At 38.8% G+C, this 23,797-nt stretch overlaps 1 protein-coding gene across 1 annotated transcript in view; it reads left to right on the plus strand.

The window, feature by feature from the left end:
* Positions 1 to 23,797, plus strand: part of SLC35F1 (solute carrier family 35 member F1) — a 228,745-nt gene that overhangs the window by 175,944 nt on the left and 29,004 nt on the right. Inside the window, exons 3-5 of the mRNA XM_072332637.1 lie at positions 6,773 to 6,900; positions 18,684 to 18,843; positions 22,736 to 22,892. Coding sequence (XP_072188738.1) covers positions 6,773 to 6,900; positions 18,684 to 18,843; positions 22,736 to 22,892 — 445 coding nt within the window. The remainder of the gene's footprint in view (positions 1 to 6,772; positions 6,901 to 18,683; positions 18,844 to 22,735; positions 22,893 to 23,797) is intronic.

Raw genomic sequence — 23,797 nt, forward strand, 5'->3', positions numbered from 1 at the left:
TGTATGACTTCCTAGATTTGACTTTGGCTATTATGATTTACATCCAGGGCCAAACCTTGTTGTTCTTCAGCATACAGGCATCTTCTTCAGCATGCAGGTCTCAGGTCATGAGGAATCTGATGTCAGAAACCCTTACTTCATGGTTGCCAATCTCTCTTTCATCCTCCCTTTTTTTCCTGCCTATGTGAAATCCCTGGGTGCTTGGGTAAGAGTCATGTGCAGCACCCCCTGAGATGGCCATCTTCCTTGAAATAAGCCCATACAAAAGACCACTTCACGGCCTTTAAGCTGCAGCTTATCTCTCTCTTGCTGCTCCTGGCCTTGTCCATCTGTGTCCCTCAGACAAAGGATTTCTCAACCTTTGACCAGAACTTGCTTGGACTTATTCATCTTTGTCCTTCAGCAAGCTTTGAGTCAATGGTACAGAAGAATAATCTCTTATAGATGGTTACTGGAAAGCTATGTTATGCCATGATAGTTGGCTAAATGTGTTTTAGGGGAGAGGATGTTCAGAATGGCAAGAGTTGTTGGCAGCCAACAAACCTTTGGTTTGAGGTACTCAACGTCTAGAAATTAAAGGTTAGATAAACTACCTCTTTCTGACGGACTAGCCAAATAAGTGTTAGTGTGGTAGTTGGAAACATTCTAGGAAGATATTCAAACATCAGAGAGTTGGAACAGGCAGCAAAAATAAATAGTATCCCTTTTAAAACTAAAATGTAATGTTGATTGTGACTGATAAGTAACTCCATAAGAAGGTGAAGACACATTACCATGACGTAGCTGTCCCCCTGAGCTAGTCCTACAGCTGGTGTCCTGTGATTGCTTCCCACTTCAGCAACACCATCTATTGCACATTTACTTCAACATGTATGCACTAGCTATGATCCCTAGGACATGCCAGTTTCCCACTGTGGGAGAGGGATCAGAAAGATAAGATCATAAGAATAATGTAAGAGCGTAAGAGCGGGCAGGATAAGATCAGGTGTTTGGAGAAAGCAAAAAGAATTAAGGTTATCTTGGTTCTCAAACGGTTCACTGAAAACACTGCATAGAACAAATGCAGTGCAGCTTATAGCAGTCATCCATAAAGTGAACAGAGTATATGCAGGTGCTTTGTGAAGCGAGATTGAAGGAAGACTTTGTTGGATGAATAATTAAGTGGTGGTGGTATGCCTTTAGGCCACAGTACTTACATGAAGTAGTCATCAGTAATACAGATAGATCTAAAGAAATAACAAACCATTCTGGGTCAAAGACTTAAAAACATACAGAAGAAAGACAGTTATTTTGACCTTTCTGAGAGCTGAAAGCCGTTTACAACAAGCTTTACGTCCACTGAACCAGCAACTCAACAAAGCAGGAAACAAGCAAGTTTTTATTTTTCAGGCATGGGGGCTTCTTGCTCCTGTCACAGAGTCACAGAACTGCAGGATAGCTGAGGAACTCTGGGTCCATCCAGCCCAACCCCTCCTCAAGCTGGGACACCCAGAGCTGCTTCCCAGGCCCCTTGTCAGGTCAGCTTTTAGACAGCTCCAAGAAGAAGAATCCACAGCCTCTGGGCAGCCTGTGCCAGCGCTCCATCACCCACACAGCACAGAAGTGGTTCCTTGTGATCAGGCAGTACAGTAATACACAAAAGAGCCCCAATACACCTGCACATCATTGCCCCGTTTGACTGCTTCTGATCCCTCATCCTGCACTAAGACTGGATAACTGCAGAGGCTGTAGAGAAGTGATGCTGTTAATGGTGAGATTCCTTATCTGCAGGGCTTCATATGCTATAATGTGTGAAAATGGAGGAGAAAAAATTAGCCCATTATTGTGTTTTTTTAATTCAGTTTGCTGTTCAAAGCAATGATAATTCTGGTCTAATCCTCATCCTCTGTGAGACTTCTGCCTCTTTACTACTTGATTCTGGCCCTCCTGGTGGGACAACACAGAAACAGGATGGCAGTCAGCTTTCCCTCTCCACTCTCCTATTTCACCTTCCCCCCTGCAAGCCTCCTGCATGCATTTAGATCTCTTCTGCTGAGCCCTGTGCTGCAAAGTAGAAGGGGAGCATAGTGTCTTTGATGATCCTGATCTGAATAGCAAGTTGTCATCTGGATGAAAAGGTAGAGACTGCAGCAGATGAAAGAAAAACAATATGCTTATTTTCTGGTCTAGCAGCACTGTTAATTCCACCTGTGTCCCAAGCCCCTATACAAATAATTGGGCATTTGCTGTCTTTATGGCTGGGATTTTTTTTTGTTTGTTTTTGTTTGTTGTTTTCTTATTGTACCTCTGCAGCTGTGTGGGTGAACGTGAAAGTGCTTTTACACATGTACATATGCATTTTTGGTAGACGCTGCACAGCTAAAGCCTCCTTTAATTTTCTCTAATTTATTTTTAATTCTGTAAACCCCCAGGGGTAAATCCTTATTATATGGTGTAAAATCATCTCTTCTACAAAGCAGCTGATTTGTTGATTTTTAATTTGAGCCAGCAGAGACAAAAAGCTGTAGCTTTTCTTTCCAAACACCAAGGGTTTCTCTGTATATACAACTGACAACTGTGTGTTTCACTGCAAAATTAGCTAGAAAAAATAGAATTAAACATATCCTCTAAAGAACAAAGAGAGTTTGTGTTTCTCTGTACTAACAGTACATTAGACTTCTGAATCTAAAAACATTTTTAATATGTGATTTGTCCTTAACTCTACAGGATATTTGGATTAGACTGAATATAAAAGCTCAGATTGCCAAAGTGCCCAGGTGCTGACAGAACTTAGGGGTTTGTTTTTGTTTTTGTTTTGTTTTTTGAAAGGGAGTTTCCATCAAAAAATATCAGTGTCTGGACGGCATTACTCCATGCACTCACATAAACACATGTTCACCGGCACCAGTGTGTTCTGTTGGCTTGCTGGAAATGTTGCCTTCGAGCTAACCTGTGCTTGTCAGTTTGATTATTTGTTTTTATGACTGCCTGGAAGCTTTAGTCACAGTCCTATTCAGATAATAACAAAAACACACAATCTGACACAATCTCTCCTGCTTTTACATTCAGTAGGAGAGATGTTTGTTTTCAAAACACCCATTATCTCATCCTAAACAATCCATCTGGAATATGCCAGATGAATAATTCTAATGTTTTAAAATGCCTTGCCAACTAGTTCAGGTTTAGGCATCTACATTTGTTCCTTCATCCTAGAATGCTTACAAGTTGTAGTACTCAATTCATTTTGCTGCTATTTGTCATCAAGGCAAATTACAAAAAATGAAAAGAAAAAGAAGACAGTATGCCTCTTCTTGTTTTGTCTTTGAGTGATTTTCCCCCTTTTAGTTTCTAGTGCAAAGGTAATATTTATTCCTGTTTAGGATGTAGTCTTAGGAATGAAGCTCTTGATGCCCTCAGCTTCTCATTGTAGTCTCCCCAAGTTAAATAGAAGCTAATCTGCCTAACTGCTGTCCCATTACTCTTCTCTCTGTTGTCACTGTATTCACTGAGGATGCCACCTGTGATCAATGTCCAGAGGTTCTCTCCTGGCAGCACACATCTCCACAGAAACCACTGCTTTCTACTGGCATTGCTCACACCTCTCTATGAATGACTGCCTTTCAGTGTGGTGGATTTATTTCAACCCCATCTCCACACAAGGACTCCACCTACCTCCTCTTGATTTGTCCATAGCTTTGGATTGACACCCACTGCAGATGATCATCTTCTGTCCCCTGCCCTCTTCACATAAACTCTCCCATTTTAAGAGCAATTCAAATTAATTCCCTCCATGAATTTTGATTACAGTGCTAAAGAAACGGAGAACACTGAACAACTGACAACCCCCATATTAAGCATGACTCAAACATACATGGCTTTTTCCTCAGATAGAGCTTCAGATGAGTGGGTCGATTTTGCTAATACTTATATGCAACTGCTAAGGTTAATGGGAAAAGATAATAACAATGTGAACAAAGGGGCCCACGTTGGAAACTGAACCTTTCTTACATGCCAGATATAAGGAATTATAGCCTGTGAATGGAAGCAAAGACAAAGTGTGTTCCACAGAGAAATGCAGCTCATGCACAAGATTTTTTTTTTCCAGGAATAAATTCTCTGTTTTTCTTCTGCCATGCTGAATGCCTGCACATCTCTCGGCTTTCCACTAGGTCAGACAAAGACACTCGCTGTGAAGCTAAACCAATGTTCATCAGAGCTGTATGGTGCCTGCATAAATTCATTTCATCATTACCTTTTGCTCTGCAGAGCCTCCTCAGCTCAACTTGATCTTTTGCAGTTGGGAACATCTCAGAGCTTTACATCAAAGATAAAATACCACTTGCCAAATATTTTTCTTATTTCTGTCATTAGCCCAGAAAGGGTTGAGAAAACAAAAGGGAGAATCATGAATGTCTGCTAAAAATGTAAAAGATTTACTTTCCACCTATGGAAACCCTAACTTTACCCTGTAGCCAGAATGCATGAAAATGTATTCCGTTCCATGCCTAATTAATTTGTCTACATCTGAGCAGTATGGTGATCTATGGCTGGAAATTGAAGCTGGAAAAAAGTGGGAAACCAAAGGCACCAAAATGTCCCTTGAGATTTTTTCATAGTCCTTGCCTAGGTGGCCAAATGCTATGTTCAGACCTTGAACCTACTGCTTCTTTCTGCTTTGTAGGTATGGGTCTCAGTGAAAACACGGGACTTAGGTGGGATTTTCACTTTTGGAATAAGGACTGCAATGACATTAGGAGCCCGGTACTCTCTGATAATTTGATATCTTTGGTTTTTAAACATTCTCAAAATTTGCACTGAGGTGCCTTTTCAGCCTTTCCATTGCGTTGGTGTTTTTCAGATGGTATTATAAAGGTATTATGTGGGCAGCATAAAGATTAGAGAGAGTTTCATTACCTGGGAGGGATCTATCTGCATGCTTTACACTGATTTTAGTAGGAGTTAGGACATCTCATCTTGAACGCTTTTTTTGAAAATAACTCCCTAAATGATCTAAAAGATACAAAAAGACCTAAAAGTTTTCTGTGTGCTCAAGTCATTGTAACAAATACATACATTTACTTTTATTTCATGTCTGAAATGCATTGTTCCTGAATCACAGTAAAAACAAAGGGAGGGAATTTCTCTTTAGTGAAAGTTCTCAGATGAGTTGGTGGTGACAGGAAAGTGGGGTATGGTTGAATGTACTGAATCATTCTTATTTAGTCTATAATAATTAGCTTCCTCAGCATCTTATTTCTTCTACTTCTCTGTTGCCTGTTGAGAGAGAGGAAGAAGTAGAAAAAGATAAGAGAGAGAAGGAAGGAAAGAAGGAAGGGAAGGAAGGATTTAACATTTACGATTTCACACTCAGTGTCATCATTACTGCAGCAAGTAATTACGTTGTTGCATATTATCTCCCTATAAGCGTGTATATGTGTGAGTATCCGTTAATGGACACATGTCAAATGATTCAGATGCTGTCTTCAGGTAAATATCTACTCAAGTCACTCAGAGCCAAGATTTAACATCTCAGATTCTGAACGAACTGCTGAAGTTGTTATCCATTTTTCTGTGATTGCATCTGATAAAATCTGAGATATTCCTGCACTGTAGAAAGCCTGCCATTTCTTACAGTATGACAGTACACATATCACCATTTGAACCAGAGAATGGTGAGACAGAGTTGGAAAGCTTGAAAAGGTTTTAGTGCCAACTGACAACAATGTTCCCTTTCTTCAGTATTTTCCACCACCCATTTTGATGATCACAGACACTCAGAAGGGCTGCAGCAACATGGACAAATCTCAAAATAATGCATTTGTTTAACTTTCAAGACATTGTTTCTGATACTTGCATGGTAGGGGTCAGTCCCACTTAGGGCTGCACACTCTCAAAGACTTAAAGCTTTACTGTGCTCAGTCAGTTTGCCCACTGTGATGCAAATAAGTATCAGGTTTGTCCACCTCTCACTAATGAGGTTTTGCACTGAGAACAAAAATAATCCATACCTCAGTGTGAGGACTCCTTTGACCTTTTGAAAGTTGTGGGTTTGATCTGCAGGTCATATTGTTATGTCAGTCTTCATGTGGTAGAAATTGAGTATAGGGTGATTGGCAGGGTTCCCATGCAAGGCATTACAGAACAAACCTTGCTCCTTCAGAAACTGGCCCTAGGAGCAAAGCAACCTGTCATATTGTCTGTTTCAGTGCAACCTTTCTCCAAGCAGGTCAAATGCTTTGGACCTCTAGGGTCATAATATAATCTAGGGTCATAATCATTTGATCAAGATCTGCAGTCCACCCAAAAGGCATCCTATTGTTGCCCTCATATTTCTCATATTTCATTGTAGCTGTAAATATTGGTAAGCTCCCACTTGTGGCAAGAAGCATCTATCAGTATGTATGGAGAGTGTAAGTGTACATAATGAGAAACTCTATTCTTTACTGTTTTATATATACATATATATGTGCATGCATAAAACTAAAGCTAAAAACACATTTACAGTCTACCCAAGCTTCACATGGTTTTCTTAGCATTGTTTGTATCTCAATTGAAGCAACAGTCTGGACTCCACAAATTACTTTACCAAGCTGGCTGTTTTATAAAATATCTACAAGACAAATAGAGTGTGTTAGTTTTCATTTCCTGGCAGTACCTAGTTATACATAGTGTTTTTCAACTGCACATTGAAAATGCAAGAGAGCTTCTAGATAATTTCTCTTGACACGCAGGTACTTTGTGCACATAAACCTACCTCTTTTACATAATTATTCTTTTCTCTTTTTAACCACAGGAGAAGAAAACTTGCTGGCAATTTTGAAAAGGAGATGGTGGAAGTACATGATCTTGGGGATAGTAGATATAGAAGCCAACTACCTGGTAGTAAAAGCTTATCAGTACACCACTCTTACTAGTGTACAGGTAAGTACATAAAGGATATTCCCTTTTTGAGGGAATAGCAGCTTCCATTGTCTTCAGTACACAGACAGCTGGTTCTTTTCTGTGTCTTCTCTGTGCTTTTAATGCATCCCATAAGATAATTTTTCTTATTGCATTAGTTTTAGTACTCAGTGTTTTCCAAACTGTACAAAAACATAGTGGTTTACATTTTGTTTTCCAGTGCTAAACCACTCAATCACATTTTTGACTGAACTACTTAATTTGCTTCTTCAAGGAACTGTTTTCAGATGGTATTACATGTTTTTTTTCTCACTTTATATTGTACTTGGAAAAAATATAAGCACTTCTTTTAGGGTTCTGAAATCAGATCTCATTGTCAAACTTATCAATAAGTAAAATGAATGCAGCTGTAATAAAGAAATCTTTCTCATACGCAATCCGAGAGATGCAGTATGTTACAGAATAGTTTAACTGCAGCTATCAAAGCATGTCCCTTAAAATCTAAAAACTGAGTGAATAAAAACTAGGGTAGAGACTTCAGACCTGAATGTTTGAAATACAGATACCAAAGATGGAGTCTTCTTCCCATTTAAATAGAGAAGTGAATAACAGAAACATTTTTAAGAGACTGGAAATTGTCTGTCTTGGGAAATCATTGCATACTTCATTGCTACTTGCTCTAAAGCAAACCTACTCCCTTTTTATGTTATCTCTATATCACAGGGCAACACTAGATAGCGTTCAGTTTATTTTGCACCTTGTTTGCCTGGAGTTTGTTTTAGAGACAGTAAAATACTGGAGGAGCACTTAATGTTCTGCAAAACCAAAGGTAATTAGGAATATATTTCTTTCATAGTTGAAAAAGTTATATTGGAAAATACTGAATGTATTTAGATCAATAAGAAGCAACAATAAAAATAAAAATAATTTTAAAAAAGCCCCATGAATCCAAGGTTTGTAGTAGATATTTACAGGTACCTCTATCATCAGAGTATTGGTTTGAGAATTCTTTGTAATTTGTCCAGACAATTTGATAATACTTTTAAGACTTATCCACATCTCAGGAATTACACATTACTCAGGAATATCTGGTGTATTTTAAATTCATTTCATATCATAACTTGAACGAGTTTCTAAGTGTAAATAAAACCCAACATACAGTCAGAATAGTTAGAGCAGTGCAACCCACAGCCTTCCAGCCGTATGTAGCCCAGCCCAGCCTAACCTGTGGGCACCCCCTGCCACCATGGCAGCAGCTCTGCCATGCCAAGCAGCCAAGCCCAGCTCTACTGCTCAACAACAGCCTCACATCAGTGAGCTCTTAACAATGTCTGAGCTGAAACCATGGCACAGGGAGGGCTCAGTGCAGTTCTGATTCAAGTTATGGCAAGTAATTTCATGCATTTTGATACACTGGCTGAACACAGTTCTGTGGACAGCAAAATATATGCAGTTCTGCTTTCTGTTTTGATAAAGGAATTTAAGAATAGGTTTCAAGATTGCTGAATAATTTCATTCAAAGTCTCTGATGAGCACCACGAGAGCTTACTAACAATTGCATTCACTGCCATCAAACCAGACTGTTGCATTCGTTTCTCAAAAACAGGGTCAAATATTCCACTAGTTTTAAAGTTTTTTTACCCTCTTTTATGCATTAATTAAAAGAAATACAAAAATATATAATTTTTCATTGCTTATATACCCTAACTATATATATTTATATGCACCACAAGACAGTTCTTCTTCACTCAGCATGGCCCAGACATGACAAAAAGTTGGACACCCATGGGTTAGTAGATGAGGTCATTTGTTCAGACATGTTTTGTGAGCTGTAGACCAACAATGCCCTATTTCAAGTGAAGATGAAACACTGGTATAACTGATATGAAATATAAATAAAAGATGTACAAAAGCAAGTTGTTCCTAGAATCAGGAAAAGCAAATAGTCTACTCTTTCCAGGAGAGGAAAATCCTCATTCTGCAAGAGCACTACATAAGAGACCATAAATGTTCACTGACGCCAGATCTTTTTTGATGGAGGGAAAATAAGTTTTTTATATTTTAGACTTACTAGCAGGTTGAAATTGAACGTTAGTAAATGAGAAATCTTGCAGTGTTTTAATAGTGGTGATACATGGACCATTTCATGAGAAAATCGGTTTTACAGCATATACTTTTCCCACATCTCTGCTCCATGACACAAAACTAGCAAGTGAATGTAATGGGCTTCTGGTGCCTTTAGGAAAAAGAAAAAGCTGCTCCCAGCAAGAGAAAAAACAACCCAAAGTCTAACTGTAAACCATTATATACCAGTAATACAATTGATTTAGAGTTTTCCTTTCATTGGACAACCATGAGCACTCAACATGTTTGTTTTACAAGTAGCTCTAAACTCTCTGTACTCTTGAAGTTTCAGTTTTAAACTCCATCTCTTTTTTACCCCTCAATGGACATTATCTCATTGTGGTTCAGGGAAAAAAGGCTGAAATTTTTGCCCTAATTTCCCCCAATTTTTTATACTCAAATCTTTTCTAAATGACACTTTAAAGTTGGTTGTTGGTGTTGGTGTTGTTTTTAAGGGATTTTGGTTTGGGAAAGCAGAATTCACTGATAACATTTCCTAAAAAATTTCACCAGTTTCCTTCAGAACCACAGTGAACCAGGATACACAAGCATAAGCCAGAAATGGATATGCTACCTAACCTTTGCTTTTGGATGCCCTTTGGATCATTTCAAATCCTCAGTTATTGTATAATTGTTGTCTGAAAATCTGTTGCTCAGTTCCACCATGACATCCAAAGTACTGTTTACGTTTCAGAATCCAAGGTTTCAGTCATTTGCTAAGGATAAAATTCGAGATATCCTTTAGGTACCTGGAGTGCAATCCAAGGGCAACTAGATTTAATAGAACAATTAAAAACAAAAAGTATAAAAGTCCACATCTAATTTTCTATATATAGCTAAAATGCTTATAGACAGCTAGCACCCTTTGGTCAGTATACACTAACCCAATACCAACAGCATGGTCTTGGGGTATGAGCAGTTCAGGCTGCTCCTCCTTCTTTGTAGCTTCAAGTTTATTTCTCATATGCCTAGAGTGCTTCTGTATTGCTGGAGCCTGCCACCTTAACATCTATTTCCATTTAAAAATTCAAAAGCTAAGTATTCTTGCACCAAAGTACCCTGAAGAACTCAATTTGTTAGATATGATCGTAGTATGCCTCAAGTGCTTGCAGAAAGTCTGGAGTGCTTTCCAAATTGCAAATGTAGAGCCACTGTTTACATATAGTCATAGCTGTTAAAACAGTAGCTGATATGAAGAGTTGGAGTTAATTCTATCTCAGCTGGAGGCAACTGAAACTCAGCCATTCTACATCAAGGAAATTCTTAGCACAGCAATCCTGTAAGTGAAGACTGTTCTCTGAAGGGTTCATTTAAAAACTGAGAATACGTCACATAGAAGGCAAAGCAGTTTGTCCACGGATTAATTTAGACATCCAGAAACACACTGTTCAAGAACTCCTAGAGATCAGTCATATCTAATGCTCCCAGTTGCATTTGTCCTGATTCTCAGGTAGCCAAAAACTTGTAAAATAGTTTTTAATTTCTCTTTGATGTTTTGATCTAACTTACACTAATTACTGCAGTCTTCTCAGTGTCATTTGCAGCAGATTCAGAACTGCACTGAAGCCTCCAGTATATAATAGAATTTGAACCTATGGCTTTATTTTAGAACTATATACCTAACTTTCATGACTGCCTGTGGTAATGCTTTCCATACTTATCCTAACTGATTTTAACACAGCTCTGGTGTAGGCCTGTGGAAATTTTTATAGCTATTGAAGAAGTGTGTTTTGACTGCTGTAAGAGTTAACTCCACTTACATGGCAGATACAATTGGCTTCCCCCAGAGGGAATTGTAAGATTCTGAACTATAAGATTCTTGCAACTATTTAGATGTAGATAATATAATTGGTTTGAAACTATGTTTAGACTTTGACTTTCACATTTGTAATCTTCCAGATAATTGCTTTCTCATCCTATTAGGCTACCTTATGAGGCAGACTGTGCTCCCCTTCTCCCTCTTCATCACCCCAGCTTTCCTTTCTGCAGATACTCTGTTCTCCATATTCTGCTGTTGATTTACTCCGTCTCGTGGTAATGCAGTCCCTTTTCTGTGGTGTGACATCACTGAACTATATGTGCAGTGCCTTTTATAGTGGAACTGTACTATGTGCATCTGGTGTCACAAAAAATAAGATCTGTCAAAAAGAGAGCTATATTTTCACATAGTGATTTATCTGGTAATTTATTCCTTGGGCAATCAAGCCTTTGATTGGCATGATGAAAACAAAGGTAGTAAAAGCTAGGATTTATAGACATCAGGGGACAGAGAATAAAACTATGATGCTTATGTTCTCAACTACTCTTAGATCACCGTGAGCCTCAGCAGTACATCATACTTCCAATTACCTGTGTCAGTTTTCATACCTCAACAACTGCCACCAAAAAAGGAGTGAAGTCAGCAGTAAGTTCTTATTATAGAAGTGCTGGATGGCAGACTTTGCTTTGTTTTTAGTCTCCATGGACTCGATGTGCATTGAGGCAGAAGATTTGAGATAATTTTGAAGCAAATATGGGAGGTGATGAGCAAGGGATTTGCAATATTGAAGCTGTTGATCCACTTTGCCCAGTGCTCGCTAATGTGAAATATCTTGGAAGTAGAGAGAACCACTCGCCACCTTCCTTCCTCAATCCCCATGCATGTAAGCTTGGCCAAATTTTCCTGTTTTGCTTCAGGGCTGTGTGGGAAAACATGCATTGTTAAGCAGGATTGCAGAATGCTGTTGTGCCTACTATACATGTGTATTGGGAGAATCTGTGGGGTGTATCTTGCATTTGTTTTTTTATTGTATTTTGAGTTGTTATTCTGTCTTTTAACAGTTACGCACTCATAGTTCACAAACCAGTTCCTTCCTCCCAGTCTCTCTATGTAGTTTTGAAATCAGCTTAGTTCTACGTATTCTCTAATGGCAAGATTTACACCAAGCCAGGCTTTTTACTAACATAAATATGCAAAATCTCCCTAAAGTCAGTGAATCTGTGCCCATTACAACAACAGCCAATTTGGCATTCTGTGCTCATTTTGCATATTCGTGCAGGTGAAATGCCAAAGCAGAGTATTTGCTGCAGGAGTTATCTCTGACTTTTCCAAAACCATGCCAGAATCTTATTTTCTGTATAGCATACAGCAACCAGCGGCACAGAGAAATATCCAATTGGTAACCTTGAGAAAATGGTCTTCAAAACCTGTGTCCAGTCTTCATACTTGGACAGAAGCAAAACAGAAAATGCATTTTATTTTTCTACAGAAATATGTGACTGCTGGAAAAACCATCTGCTGTCTTAGAATGATCTGCCAGTGATGGAGGCAGTCAAAGGAGGAAGCTGGTTAAGGGAAAATCTATTTCAGGAGTCAGTTTGTTTGTACTCTTCCTTGACTGGGGTATTTGAGCAGATCTTCCATAAGCTGCAGTGTTAGTAGTGAGAGGAAGAAAGGAATGAAGAGGTATGTCCTAAGATCTTATTTTTTAATGAATCAAGATGAAATTACTCAATTTCACAATAAAGAGTATACACAGAATTGAGAGCAGAGGAACTGTATGTTGATGTGTCCACCTCTTGTCATTTTAAATATCTTCAAGACCTCAGTGAATTCCTTTACTGTACACAGAAATTTGGAGCCATAATAATCCTCATCTCAGGTGCTGATGCGCATGAGACCAGTATAGGTGAAAGACTTCCAGTGAATATTCTGAAGAAGTTTCAGCTTCTGCAGGGAAAAGGAGGAAATCCTGGAAAAGAATTAATGGAGCTGATGGGAATGGTTATAGAAATACTAGTCATGTGGCCCAAAGAAAAAGTAGCTTATGAGATCTCAAGGGCAAAATATTAAAGAGGCTTCAGACTGGGAGAAGTCTTCTGGCTTTTGTTTCTTCCATAGCATGAAAGCAAAACATTTTTGCATTGTTTTGTAGGCAAATGACGCCGCTAACTGATTCTTTCACCAATCTTCCTACCTGTAGTACCCTATGCTTTGGCATGATGAAGTAATTAACAGTTTGTAAATTAAATCTGTGGTTACATAAACCATGGGAAAAAAAAATATATATATATGATATGGTTATGATCACAAATAGAAACACAGTGGAACACAAAAGGTAAAACCATAATTCATTTGAATTGCTTAAAATAAATCTGCCAGAATCATTACCAGCATCCACACCTTCCTTGCAGAAGGTTTCTGTTTGGGGGCAACCCAAGGGCAGGCAGCTCACTGAGGTTTTCATCTCAGCTGTTTTTGTGCATGTTTAACACGGAGTGACTCAGGTGAGTGTGGCATTGTGAAAGCAGTGGGAAAACTGGAACAAAAAAATTGCCGGAATTAGTGGCAAACCTTCCTTTGACTGAAAAGCAAAGTACTTGTTGAAAGGTCTGTCTCTTCCTGGATACAGAACTTGCTTTTGTATTAAACTTACCAGTTCTCATGCTGAATTTCAGTAGCCATCACATCTATGTGACAATACAAAGCTTGTGTGGCTGTGACACTGATTTCACTGATCTCTCTGCTCTAGAGAGCAAGCTGAGTAGAGGGTACAGCTGACTCTCTGCATGATTTGCTTGAGGGCAGCACTAATGAGAAACCCCTAATGTGAAATAAAAAGAACTTATAACTGGGGGGAAAAAATTCAATGAATGTTTAAAAAGGAAGATTCAGCTCAGCTGCTCCCACAGGAAGTTTGCTGACCAGCTTTTTTCTTTTTGATATGGCTACAGATCAGCAGTTCACACTCTGTATTACAGACCTTTTTTCTAAAGCTTGCCAGCTCCACTTTCCAAACACTAGCAGCACGTTCTTGCTCTATATGGGCAGACACTTGCTGAATTTGTGAGAGCAGAGGCTGGGTGTTTATTGGTAGCAAGAGAGTATTTATCTGTGAATCAAGAGTGTAAAGAAGTGAGTGTACTCTAACAAACAATCAGAAGAAATAAATTTCAACGTTGTGTATCAACAGACTCGGATGCAATGTGATATCTTTTAGAATCAAATAAGAGTCTTCAGACTCTAAAGCAACACTGCTCTCTTCTTACCAAGTATTTTCTGTAAAATTATGTATCAGTAGATAAGGTATTTTTATATCCTGCCTTCTCAAGTGACCTGATTCAGAGCTCTCAGTAAGAGAAACCACACAAAAACATAGCAGGGTCAAAGCAAAGAGCTGTTCTTCTGCCTTCTTCTACACAGAATGTTCAAGCTGTCTGCAGTACACTTTGATATCAGTTTTAATATCTTTCCATAGCAAAACAAGAAATATGTTTTCTCGTGGATTACTAAGATCTGATAACTTGTGTGATCTGATAACTTTGACTGAAATCAGGTCACTCATTAATTTAACATAATGGCAGGGTGTTTGCAGTACCTTTTGAATAAGCAATTAAAAAGAAGGAAAATATAGAAGACTGTTCCTAGGGAAATATTGATAAATGACTGACCTTTATTTGCTGTGAATGAAATTCAAGCTGAACATAGTTTATCTTTGTTAATGTTGAGGCTTTATAGTCAGAAAAATGGCAATTAGGTATAATGTGTTTTATTAGCTGCAGTAATTAGTAGCAGACAAAAGAAAAAGCAACAAAGAATTCAAGAAAGCCTTATCACACATCAGGCAATCTGTGATGGCACATCTTTTGTCTGGAGAATGTATGTGCATTTTTTCTTTAACTAGACAGATATATCTGTGGAAAAAAAAAAAAAAAAGAAACAGTGAATTTAGCCTAGGAGAAGTGAAATGTAAGGCAATAGTTAGCAATACACCCTATGTTATCTTGAGGTTCGCATTGTGGTAACATATCCACCCCATTGTTTCTATCTACCCCGTTGTTACATTCAAGTGTAAACTGGGCATGATTCAAGAACTATGTGGTGTCAGTGGATGTTATTTGCATTCACTGTTTATATCTACCGATGCTGCAGTATTGCAAATAGCATTTTGTGGGTCAGACCTTGGACTGCTGACTTCAAAGCAATGTTTTCCAGCTGATGTCAGCATTGCTGGTTTGTGACAGGTTCTGTTCATGCTTCTCTTGAAGTTAGTGCTGAAAAGAGACAATTTCACATACTTGAAAGCATAGGTGTGTTTAAATATTTATGGAATTAGATGAATTTTAAAAATCTTCCTCAAAAAGGCTCTTAGTGAGAATTTGCATGTTGAAGTACACATGCTGCAGGTAGAGACAGTGTTTAAAAGTGGTTGTTGAAATCACACTAGCATCCTAATTAATATCTCACAGCCACAAGAAAATGCTCTTTTTGTATGCCAAGCCCAGAGTAGGTAAAGCAGAGCAGACCAGAGCTTCTGTCCCACAGTATACATACATTGCCAAGTCCTGCTTATGAAGATAGACAAGGATCATATTTCTGACAGTAGGGGTTAAAAATATCCACACAGTTATTCTGTGTCTCTTGAGATATGGTAGTTAATGGCTGTAAGTTGACATGTTCATCTTCTTGAATCTGTTCTGAAAGGCTATTTATGTAACTCACTGGACCTCCCGACTTTGCAAAGTCAAGCGATGGGTTCAGTGATAACTGAGATTAACTCAGACAGCTTTGCACAGAATAGAAGTGGAAAGCTGTTTGCAGACAGTAGCTTCTCAATAGGAGCTAGTAACTGGTAGTGGATGGGTGATAAGCTGTTTCTGAAATACCTCTATGCTTAACTGTGGAATATGCCTCTCTCTGCTCTGTCTCAGGCATGGTCAATCATCTCCATGGTGGTATGTGTATGTGTATGTGTATGTGTATGTGTATGTGTATGTGTATGTGTATGTGTATGTGTATGTGTATGTGTATGTGTATGTGTATGTGTATGTGTATGTGTATGTGTATGTGTATGTGTATGTGTATATGTGTATATGTGTATGTGTGTGTGGAGCAGAGCTTGCTCACAGTCTGGAAATAATAGCAGTCTGTGCAGTAACTCTGGCTGCCGGTACTTCACTTGTGTCCAGCTCTGAATTTAGCATTAGGATGTCTCTTTCTCTTCTCTAGTACAAAGTTAACTGAGTTATTATAACTCTCTCATGACACGGTAGAAGCCACTTGCACTGGGCCAGGTAGAAGCGACTTGTACTGGTAGCAGATTTTGGTCTCCTCCACCTGTCTTTAATGCCAACTAGAAGTAAATTAAGCTCACCTGTTCAGTACTGCAGTGGATGGGAATGAGATAGACACATACCTTCAGGGATAGCTATTAGGCAACATCAGGAGAAACTGCTTCACACGTTCCCTCCACCTCTTGCAGATGTGTGCTAGTGCAGCTAACAAAAAGCATGTGTGCAGGTGTGATGATGTGAACTGTAATTGAGAACAGAGCTGTTCAGTTGGACTCACATCCCAAAGTTTATGCTGAAGAGAGAGCATCCCTCAGGCATGTTATCTGTTGCTGGTATGTGTTAGGACTGTGCTTGATAAACATGCTGAGCATGCTGTTCATACAGTAGTGATATATGTGTTGGCAAGCTATGGTCTGTCTCTCCACCCAGTGACTGGAGAAGGCCATGTGCCACTTCACCCATAAGACATGCCAGGATGTAATGCCCACACATGGTAGTCCTGCCCTTGGAAGTAGTCCAGTACTCTCAGCAGCACAGCTTTTGAAGTTGATCCTTTCAGTCCTGCGGTTTGAGCTCTTGTCAGACCTAGGCAGCTGGCTGGAAGAACCGCCCACACGGGTGCATGCAAGTGAGTCAGTCTTTCTCTCAGTGTGCTGATGCACAGCCATCAGCTGATGGAAAACAGTGACCACCAAGAAGACCACAGTTGCTTTGGCTGTCAGAAGAATTCAGTTGGCCACTGAATTTCATTCTCAGCTCTGACTGGAAAAGAGCCCTCAGGGAGAGACAGACATCCCAGTATACTGCAGACTGTCTAGGAAACAAAACTTCAGGTGTTGAAGTCATATTTCCTAAGCATGCTTTTACAAAAAGAAGTTACTGAGTGTTAGGTCAGTTGTATCCTGCATATATTATACGCTTTTCAGTGGCAGAGCAGATGCTATGTAAAAACAAAGGAGCTTGCACCAGTTCTACTGGACTTTCAGCCCAGAAGTTCCCCTCTGTGTTGTGTCTGTAAAGGGCCGCATTTTGAGGACCCGTGAAGATGGTTTTCACTGTAAAGAGGCTTTGTCATGCATTTTAAATTATTTGCTCTCATTTAAAATGTAGAATGCTCCTTCAGCATAGTCCTTTCCAATTTGTAATTTTCCTCATCAGTTCTGCTGTTCTTTGGGACTGCATGAATCACCTGAGAGCTGTGTGTGGCCCTGCTATTGAACACTTTATCTTCTAAAGACTTGCCACTGACTGACTGTGGAATCTTTGAAAAGAGGGCAATTCAACTGCATACTCTGGGTTTTCAGACTTTTTTTCTTAAGGAAAGCTTTTGAATGTTTGCAAAACCCCCATTTAGTGTTTATGACATTCGCAGCTCACAGGTAAAGACTGACTGAAATTCAAATCAAATTATGTTTCCCTTCAGATAACCCCACTAGCAGACAAAGAAGTTGAAAGGGTAATGATCGTTATTTGATAATCCTTAGTGTGCTCAGTGACTTGTCACTCTGAGAGAACAAAAGAACAGATAATAGGCCCAAAGAGAATTAGAAAAAACAAATTATATCATCTAAAATCAAGGTCACAGTATCCAGAAGGGTTTCTGAGAACTACAGTTACCATCTCCGCCATTACTGTTTGATCCACACTTTTTCATTTGAAAGAAGCAGCAGCTGTATAGATCTAGTTCCCACTGTATCATATGGCATTGAATAGTAATTCATATTACATACACCTCTTTAAATCTCGTTCTTATTCAAGAGAATCCCATCTCTTAACTATATATATGCTTTTAGAAAGTGGGATTCACCTTCATAAATTCAGATATCTTTGAGTGATTCGTACACGGGTATTTTTGTTCCTTGTTGACATACTGATAGTTCCTAAAATATAATTTCATCTCAAAATCTCAAGGTCCTCTCACAAACATTTGGTGTATTTCTTTTTTAATCGTGGATCTTCTGGGTTTGTTGCTGCGTCTCTTTGAACAGACCAATTAAAGGTTATTTTTCATAACACTTCTTAGAGAAAGCTCTTACCCAATTCTGTTGGCAGGAAGACTGAGCTTCCTGCACTGCAGGCAAGGTGTTTATTTATTTTTTTCCTTCAGAGGCATATGGGACTATTTTTCTAAGGAGCTAACAGTCCCCACAGGGGACAGATTTTTCACAAGTATTCTGCATGCAAAAAAACCCTTGATTTATATGGCCAGATTTTGAAAATCTGGCCAACTTGTGTATTATGAACATTTCTGCTAATTGGACCTGAAACGTCTGAATCAAAGCATATGTCTAGACTGCAGGAAAAGTATGCTCTCTGTCCCATAATCACCAGAGGTGAAGACCAGATGGAGAATACTGTGGGTCTCTTTTGGCCCAGCTTTCCTTCCCATAGATTTGGAATGTGCATCTGAATCAAAGAGCAATGTAAGTTCAGTTGTGTCTTAAAACAGCTTGCAACATTATTATCTGCCTGTTGGATGACACAAGGACTTTTATACATTTTCTATGTGGTAGATAGTGCCATTCTTAAGTAAATAGCCCTCTTATTGTCTTCTGAAATCTATCCTAGAATTTAAGGGCAAAATGTTAGCTGCTGATTTGTTGTTTTTTTCTTCTCCATCTTTACAGCTCCTAGATTGTTTTGTCATCCCAGTGGTGATACTGCTCTCCTGGTTCTTCTTGCTGGTACGATACAAGGCAGTACATTTCATTGGGATCGTGGTCTGTATTCTGGGCATGGGCTGCATGGCAGGAGCAGATGTCCTCGTTGGGAGACAGCAAGGAGCAGGTGAGTAAGGATTAGTGTCTAGTACTAGGAAGTTTCAGTAGTGAGAACTGTAATGAGAACATTTTGGATTGGGGCATGGAAAATTGGAAGTTGTCAGGAAATTCTGTGTCTTCATGGATACGAAGCGCTGCACCATTCAAGGGGTGTTTCATTGTCAGGAGGGATAGAGAACAAAAATGGATCAGCAGTTAAAATTCACCACTTCTGCAAATGGACTTGCTCTGTGCATGCAATGCGTGTCATCTTTTATACAGAAGGACAAACTGAATGCTTGTAGTTTCATTCTCCTTAGGGCTAGCAGATCTCAGTTGCGTCCTTTCTAGATTGGCTATATCTTTCAGTATACCATTTCTCCGTTTCACTATGTACTGCTGCTTAACTTTGCTCCTTTTTTGTACAGAGACAAGGTCATTTGTTAGGTACTAGAAGACGCCAGACCTACATATTAACTGTACTGAGTTATGACACTTTCAAAGTAAAGATTTGGGATTTGCATGCGTAACTGTTGAGAAGTACCTCCTTGTGCATAAAATGTTCTTTTTCGTTTGCAGCATCATACAAATAATGTGCGTGTAGCTATTAACGTAGACTAGACAGAGTTAGATTTCATCGATGATCTTCCTCTGTCTCATTGATTTTTCTAGCGCCAACACAAATGATGTGGGAAGGCTGGAAATTCTTTTCAAAGGCTGTCAATTAGGCACAGTTTTCGTTCTTAATTAAAAGCACTGAATTGTGAGCTGAACATAATACACTGGGATTTAAAATTCTTACTGAATACAAATGCAAGCACTCTAGGATCTGCATTTGCCAAGATGCAACCGAACAAAACAAGGAAGTTTGGGAAAGTACTCACTACACCTCCCAGTCCCTTTTTATCTCTGTGCTGAGAGCTTGTTGCTCTCCTCCAAAAATAGCTCCGTCCCACCTATGAAGGAAAGAATATATTCTGTACTGTGGAGTCAGGCAGCTGAGGCTGCATTAGCAATGTCTGATTTCGGAGGGACTGGGATTTCAGCCCTGTGTTCTGAGATAAACATCGTGTAACCCTATAATCTGGAGCTTAACATGCTTGGGCATATGAATTGTGGCTCAGCTGGAGCATGCAGGGTGTTGGACATCAGCAGAAATGGCTGAAAAACACTGACACTTTGCATTCTACCTGCAATAATCATACATTATTTGCTATATTAGTTACTAAAGCATGGATATAGCTATTAGGAAATATATCCATAAAAAGAATATCTGTTAACATATTCTGTTGCCTTTTAATTTGGGCCTGCGCATGAAAGACTGTGTGCTTGTTTCTCACAGAAGACATAAAAACCAGAGCCACACATAGAGTTTGCAGCTTCTTAAAATGGCAAAGTGAAATGTGCTGAAATGTAGGAATATGTTTCCACATTCTCTTCAACAGAATAAAGTAGAGTTGTTGTGACTGAGTTGGCTGAAGGGGTAGAACTATGCCTTAAAAATGTGAAAATTAAAATGAATATTGGCAGCAAAACAGAAGGGACTTTACATTAAATAGTTCCACTTCAGTTATAGGTTATTTCTTGGGACTGGACAAACAAAATAAAGGAATTCAACAAAAGCAGTGAATCTGTACTTGCTCTCAGTAAACTACTTTGTTGTTTCTATATTTTAGGGGACAAGAACAGTTATCTCTTGTTTGCCACAGTTTGTGAAATCTTTGAATTTTGAGCATCAGTAAGGTCTGGAAAGAGCCATCATGAGCTGCTGTTTGGGGCCATCTTATTTCAGTGTAAAAGTTCAACCTGAGTTGTGGTGTTTGACTCATACAAAGGATGATATTTTTGTATCAGCAGTTCAGCAGAGACAAACTGTAAGGTCAAAAGCTTTTTCAGCAGTACTTCTCCAAAGTGCTAGTGAGTGGTTGTAATAAGTACCACATGAGTGAACTCAGAGAGGGATGATTAGATCCACTGTGGAACATCAAATGCATCAAGGGTAAGGTTTTCCAAAGGGCTGATGCTTGTTTTAAATTAAGGGCATCTACCATCATCTTCCGTGGCTGATTGCAGGAAGGAAAATAAGTGCCAGATCTTAAAAAGATAAATTGACAAACATGAACATACTGTTAGTCAAAGTATAAGCAAAACAGAAATTCAATGCGAGACTGAATCTGGTAATATTTACACAGAGACCATGTCTCTGAGTCAAATGATACTGGAGACTACTCAAGTATTAGTAGGAGTGTTTTGATTATTTCCTCTGTTCCTATTTGTCCCTGAACAACTTTTCTGGTGCTCACAGTTAATTTTGGAGATATTAGGGGAAATCATTCTTGATCAATCCAGTAGCCTTGTGTGATGCCATGACCAGCTGGGTAAATAAGGGGGGACAGTGGATGTGGTGTACCTTTACTTCAGCAAGGTGTTTGACACTGTCTCCCACAACATCCTTGTAGCTAAGCTTAGGAAAGGTGGGATAGATAGTGGATATTGAGGTGGATTGAGAACTGGCTGAACGGCAGAGCTCAGAGGGTCATGATCAATGGTGCAGAGTCTAGTTGGAGGCTGTGTTCCCCAGGGGTTGGTGCTGAGTCTGGTATTGTTCGACATCTTCATCAATGGATAGAGTGCACCCTCTAGTAGATAGTGACAGAAGACTGGCACAGGTTGCTGAGAGGAGCTGTGGAGTCTCATTCTCTGGAGATATTCAGAACTCAGCTGTGCTTTAGGGAACCTGCTTTAACAGGAGATTAGTCTTGACCTCCAGAGGTCCATTCCAAACCCTGTGGTTTTGTGATTCTGAGAGAAGATACAGGATTATTGAGCTCTTTTTCTACCTTTTTATGACCATTGTCGTTTTCATAAATTCTTCCTCACTGGGAAGTTCCAAACTGTAAACTGGTATGAAAATTGAAGGTTTAAAAGGACTCCACAAGGGAAAATTTTGGAAAGATCATTTTGAACCAAGAAAAATGTTTTGCTTCCATTTCTATTCATTGCAGTGAGTATTTTGCTAATCAAGAACTGAACTGAAGTATTTCAGAAGAAAACAAAGTTTAGGTCAGAAGAAATATCTTCTAATATTTCAACATTTCTACTGAGTTTTTTCAAAGGAATTTCCACTGTAGCCAGTCTTTCTGACTTTCTTTGATTCTGCAGCAATGTCTGGCAGCTTTGTGAAGCTGTAACTCTACTAGAAATCATTCAGTAAGCCTTATGTGCAGAGGGAATTGCATGCATCAGGCTGCAAATCAGGGCCTCAGTTTTCAAGCTGGAACTTAATTTTGATCAAATCTCTCTGCGTCTCCCTCTGGACCAAAGTAATAAAAGAACCCAAGACTTAAAAAGATTTCAAACATTCTTTGATAATATGGTGTTTTAGTAGTTACATATACCTTAAAGTTCTGAAAACATATCTTTCTGTTCATTTTATGAATTAGGTACTGCTATGTTAATTTACCTCCTTTTAAAAACCTCTATTATCATCACCCTGTCTACACCTCATCCTCCCTTCTCTCTATTGTCAAACAGTTTCATGTGAGAATGAGGTCAATATTGGGGTCGTAATGATTTCTTCATTCATTTCACAGGTACATAGAATTTTTTGTTGGTTTCCCATCTAAATACTAGACATGTTTTTGCTTTGATTTCAAGATGAGATGCAAACTGTCCTATTCCAACTGGAAAAATAAAAGTTAAAATAATAAAATGAAAAGAACTAATCACTGAAGAGTTCTGTAGTCTTTAGAACTCTTTCTTTACATTCAGATTTTTTTTACTCAGAGCATAGATTTGTCTAACTGATCCAGAAAAGGGCTACTTTGTGACTAAGTAGTCATGTCTACAGGGCAGAACTTATAACAGTTCTAGACAAAAGGTTGTTCTGACATGCTCTGATTTTTCCCGTTTATTCCTAGGTGAAAATAAACTGATAGGCGATCTCTTAGTACTGGGTGGAGCGACACTATACGGCATCTCAAACGTTTGTGAAGAGTATATTGTCCGAAATCTGAGTCGAGTGGAGTTCCTGGGCATGATTGGACTCTTTGGCTCCTTCTTCAGTGGGATTCAACTGTAAGTGAGCAGGTTTGAACTCCAAGGTCATTCAAATAAGTATAGCTCTGGCATCCTTTGAGGTACTGTGACCTACTCTTCGAAGGTAGCCATTTCCTGTGTAGGGTAGGTATCTGCAGATTTGGGAATTTGCATTTTTTTTAACATCTGATTTACATGCATATATAGCTAAGTACTTTAATTCAGTAACTGTTTTTTTCCTATGGAAGTCTCATGAGGAGAGAGAAGACATATCCTTATCCTGTATTCCTTGAAGACAGGTAAATATTTCACATATTGTTGTGATCTGTGAACAGGAAACTCTCTACAGCCCTCTACAGTTCTATTTCATACTTTTTAGAAGTTACTTAGGTTGAAAAACACATGCAGTCAGAAGAGATTTTACTGATTGATTTGTTTTGTATAATTAAGAATGAAATGGCAGAAATAGTGGAAATGTCCTTAGGAAATTGGCCTTTTCACTTTAAAATACTTATTACTCAGAATATTGTAACATGGATTTTAGGAGTCATGCACATGTACCTAGTGAGCAGGTACCTCAGTTCTAATATTGCAACACTGTGCTTAATAAGACTATTAAAAGTCACTATGCAAAATCAACACATTTATAGAGATCTGTCACTGGTACTTGTCATACACAACAGCTTTTGATTATTAGCCAAAACAAATTTATTTGCCTGTGCATCTGAAACTACTCAGCTTTAAGAACAGACTCGTCGAAGAAATGGCCCATTGATTCCTTCTTAATTAGTTCTGTTTCTTTAGACAGAAAGCTTATTATATTTATGTGGAATCTGAAAACATGACTTAAAATGATTTTTAATGTATACAAGGGCATGTAAGTGTGCCTAACATCATCGGGTAAGGCATTTTTGTTACCTAAATTGTTCATGGTATGTAGGCAC

This window comes from Excalfactoria chinensis, chromosome 3 (genome assembly GCF_039878825.1).
Source record: "Excalfactoria chinensis isolate bCotChi1 chromosome 3, bCotChi1.hap2, whole genome shotgun sequence".
NCBI lineage: Eukaryota > Metazoa > Chordata > Aves > Galliformes > Phasianidae > Excalfactoria > Excalfactoria chinensis.